Genomic DNA, 4,564 nt, shown 5'->3' with positions numbered 1-4,564 from the left:
TGTACTTACCTGTACCTGGGGTGCACCCAGTAGTACGTGTACCCGGGTAGCGATGAGATACCTCCTAGTGTACTTACCGAGGTGCTGGGTCAACACGAGAACACCAGAAAGTAACCCGTTGAAATATTTGCAATCGAAAATCGAGTTCAAATTTTTGTCGATGGTGGGATTCGAACCCGGGACTTTCCGCATGGCAAGCAAGCGCGTTACCACTGGACTAACCGTGCCCTTTGTTTTTAACATCGATAATGCCGTCATTGGGGTAGTGGTCAAGATACTCGCCTAGTAACCAAGAGGACGCCAGTTCAAATCCCTCAAAAATTCCAAATAAAAGGCAAAAAAAAAGACTCTGCCGGCAGTTCAACCTGGTGTGTTACCTACTCGGCCACAGAGGTTGCTTCAGTTCAGTTAACCCATTGGTACTTCCCAGGTTATAAGTTAACCCATTACTCACCAGGTTGGTCACATGGTGTCTCTCATACTCCTGACACATCTTACACAGTATTAGTAACAGTGTTAGAGGCGGAGTGCCAGTAGGGTTAGCTTGGTCGGTAAAGTCTAGAGCTGTAGAGTTGATATGATGTAGAAGGGCTACCACCAGACCTTCCCGTACAGAGTCTACACAGAAATGTTCGAGGAACTTGCGATTCTTCAGCGACGAGGCGAATCCGATTTCTGGCTGTAGGAAAAGCTGAAAAGAGAGAAGTAGCATTAGTTGAATAGTTACTATACGGAATCAGAGTGAATGGAAAATTAATGAGTTTTCCCGTCAATTTGTTGAAAAAATGCGTTGTTTTGAACATGTATTGATCTACAGACAAACGAATCTACCTCGCCAAACTTGGCCAACCTATGTAGTTTGATTACCGCTCGGGGTGGATTTTATCGTTAAAAAAAAAAAAAAATATTTTAGCCGATTTTATCCAGTCCTTCTTCTCTTCGATTTCGGGACAATAAGACCTTAACAGTTACAGTTCCCTCTGTCAAACCTCTTGAACCAAGAGTCTAACCAAGGTTTAATCTAGGTACATATTTCGGTTTTGACATATTATAGGTTCTATTAAATTTATGCATTTTATGAACTCAGTAATCTCACTAGACAGTGGAATGAGTGGCATCAACTCAGTGGATAGTGTATTCTATCCACTATCATTAGTGGGTGACTGTGTTAGTTTGGTGGAATTAGTGGACATCAACTTACCATCAAGTCCTGCAGTACAGCCTTCACCTTCTCCACTATAGCAACGCCTAGTGGCATCAACTCAGTGGATAGTGTATTCTGTCCACTATCATCAGTGGGTGACTGTGTTAGTTTAGTGGAATTAGTGGACATCAACTTACCATCAAGTCCTGCAGTACAGCCTTCACCTTCTCCACTATAGCAACGCCTAGTGGCATCAACTCAGTGGATAGTGTATTCTATCCACTATTATTAGTGGGTGACTGGGTTAGTTTGGTGGAATTAGTGGACATCAAATTACCATCAAGTCCTGCAGCAACCGGAGCCCTACTTGATCCGCCTAACTCGCTTCGCTGCCTTAGTCGATCATAAGAATTATAAAAGTTATCTTGAGAGCTGTAATTTTTTGCAGCTTCCCTGAAAAAATTTACATTTCCAACCTGAGTCTATCTGCGTTGACATTTCGCTTGTCTCCAGTCATAACAGGAGCTTTCGCTGTCTCTTCTCGTCCCTACTCCTCTTGTTCGAACGCAAGCGCTCTTGCTTAGAATTGACGAAGGCGTATTTCACCGTCGAGACCGCGTGGCCGGCTTAGCTACGGGCCGCCGATCGCGAGAGTTCGTAATTTCGATGGCGTTGGGGTCTAAATCCGTGGCCTTATCGTATGAAAAACCATTACATCGGAGAGCGTGGATACTTACCCCCAGCCTAGGCTCTAGGCGTTTTGTTTCGTTATCTGCGCTGTCACCAAATAAATAATTTCAATGCTTTATGTCTTCGACCTTGTTTTCCGTTCAACGGAGCATGAAAAAACATGATGGATAATACCACCACCACACACCAGAGCGCGCGCGCGCGCAAAAAAAAAAAAAAAAAAAAAAAAAAAAAAAAAAATTTTTTTTTTTAATTATAATTAAAATTTTTTTTTTTTTTTTTTTTTTTTTTTACAATGAACTTATTTCCTTAACTCTATTTAAAACACTGAACTTGAGCTTGGTGTTTGGAGGCCTAAGCTTCAGGAGGTTCGACCTAAACAAATGAATGGTTAGGGACCCGGGCTTGTATCGATAACTAGTTGAGGACGCGACAAACAAAGTAGTGTCTTGTATCAAGACTTCGGACCCAATTCGACCGAAACAAAGCCAAGTTTAGAAGTTACAACTTGGTAAGCAGACACTACAAGTTGACATCTCTTTCCTTTAGTTGTAATCTACCTTATTCTTTTACAATGCGCGCGATGTAGTCGTTCTTGTTGTAGAGTATCTTTTTTTCCCGTTCTCAATGCTTGGCAAAAAAAAAAATTTTTTTTTTTGTTTGTTTTTTTTTTTTTTTTGTTACTTCACAAAAGTGGCGGCAAAAATAAAGCATCGTTACTTGGTTGACGATCGTAACCTGCGTATACCAGACACAGCATCCCGTAGGGCGCGGTAGCGGGCATCGATGACGGAGGAGCGCGCGTAGTCTAGCCGCGGCTGCTTTCTCCGTGTTTATGAGGTGTAAATCGCACGACCCAGTTTGTGCTCTTTGCCGTTCTTTCATTGGGCAACTTGTATAAACGTTTAGCTTTTAGCTCAAGTGTAAAAAGACAGCTACCACCCTAAGCTTGGCCCTGAAAGCGTACCGGTTCGTTCGCGCAATTGGTGAGACCGTGATTGCGCACGGGAGAAGCAAAAATTGTACCTAGTTACGGCAGTAAGCCCCAGTGCATCCAGTTGCTATGGAGCGCGCGATCATTCGCCGGTTCTCCTGCGTCAACGTTTAGCGAGTTTTTTAAGGCTTTATGCCGTTGTCCGTTTTCTTTTTTCTGGAGGTAGCGGCCGTCAAGTTGGCACCACCCAATGGCATGAGCCGGTGGTCTCCGAACGAAGCTCAAGTCAAGTGGTAACCCATGGAAGGGTCCAAATATGTCAATGGTCGCGGCGTAATGAGTGGTCCCAACCAGTGTACCACAGAGAGTATCTGAGGACGTGTAGAATGGTGTCATAATATTCGTCACAATCTCCGCTCACGGTCATCCCAATCGAACCGAGCCCTTAGATCTCCGACACTCCAACTATACTACATCTTCCCGATGGTGGTCTGAAGGGCATGTCTCAGATTGTGTCTTTACAAGCTCCTTGAACGGCTAAGAAGTCGCGCGGCTCCGGCTTAGGCTAAAGACCGACATCCTTTTCGACTTTTCTAGTCTCTCTCATCCGTAATCAACTCTATTCCAATGATACTGCCTTAGTCTCACTCTACCTTTTAATTACTCCAAAAGGGCAGTTTAAACAACTTTTTACGCAACAAAACTTGTACATTTGTAATCTAGATTGTCTGTTTGTGCTTATGATGAGGCGGTTTGAACCGCGGTTGATACATAAAACTAATGGCGAGCCCCACCTAAAAATAGCAGATTTTTTTTTTTTTTATAAAGTCGGCTAAAATAGGTCAGGAAGAAGAGAAGCTAAAGCCCTGTAATTCTGGATTGCCTCAATGTGCAAGGGCGAGACAAGTTGTGGAGAACTTGGTTCTTCAGATTGTTCCAAACTTAGATCCATCGTATAAGAGCCAAAAACTGTATAATATCCAAGATAATTTAAAATACCGTAAAATGACTTTGAGTCATTTCAAGTGATGTCTGTCACCCTTACGTCACCCGTAGTTGAGTCGCACCTATGCTGCGACCATAAGATGTAGGTGATAACGTAATCACCCACTGGACACAATCAACCACCTTAATCACTGTGGTTGAAGGCGTGTGATGGTTCAGGACGTTCATCGTCCGACAGTGGAAGAGGTCGATATTCCGGTTCGCGGATCACCGGAGTGTGAGTCGACCTATGCGACATAAGCACAGTGATAGTAGCGTGAGCCACTGAGCAGCAAAGCTAAAGTCACGCCTTAGTCACCCTGTAGTTGAATGGGTACGGTGTTCAGGCACGTCACGGTCGAAGGTCACACCGCAGCGCCCCGCGGATCACCCGTAGTGAGTACCCTATGCACGTAAGGACAGGTGAGTTGTAGTGAAGCGAGTCACCGCACTGGGACACAATCGAAACCACGGTTAGATCACCTGTGATGTTGAATGGTAGGTTCCAAGGACGTCATGTCGGAAGTGACAGAGTGCGCTGATATCCGTTCGGATCTCACCGTAGTTTGAGTCACCTCGATCAGCGAGTAAGAGCAGGTGATAGCGTCAGATCACCCACTCGACACGAACATCAAACCACCTTAATCACTGTAGTTGCAATGCGTAGTTCGAGAGTCATGTCGGAAGTGAAAGAGGTCGATATCGTTGCCGACACCGTAGTTGAGTCACTATCACATAGAGACAGTGATTAGTAAATCACCCACTGACACAAATCAGAACCACCTTAATTAGAGCGAGAGTTGTTGTTTGTT

The 4,564-nt window shown here is 44.3% G+C and overlaps 2 protein-coding genes across 2 annotated transcripts in view; both read right to left on the bottom strand.

Annotated features, from left to right (window-relative positions):
* Positions 1 to 4,564, bottom strand: part of LOC103517600 (vacuolar protein sorting-associated protein 51 homolog) — a 22,727-nt gene that overhangs the window by 14,510 nt on the left and 3,653 nt on the right. The gene's annotated exons all lie outside the window — the stretch shown is intronic.
* On the bottom strand, positions 359 to 1,413 carry LOC113470883 (vacuolar protein sorting-associated protein 51 homolog). The gene is made up of 2 exons (XM_026829635.1): positions 1,202 to 1,413; positions 359 to 691 (listed from the first exon to the last, which is right to left on the bottom strand). Exons 1-2 carry the CDS (start codon positions 1,331 to 1,333, stop codon positions 374 to 376), a joined length of 450 nt encoding a protein of 149 aa, XP_026685436.1. The 5' UTR covers positions 1,334 to 1,413; the 3' UTR covers positions 359 to 373.

This window comes from Diaphorina citri, unplaced genomic scaffold (assembly GCF_000475195.1).
Source record: "Diaphorina citri unplaced genomic scaffold, Diaci psyllid genome assembly version 1.1 scaffold1905, whole genome shotgun sequence".
NCBI classification, from domain to species: domain Eukaryota; kingdom Metazoa; phylum Arthropoda; class Insecta; order Hemiptera; family Psyllidae; genus Diaphorina; species Diaphorina citri.
The sequence above is the reverse complement of the archived record's forward strand: the minus strand, read 5'-3'. Positions and strand labels throughout refer to the sequence as shown.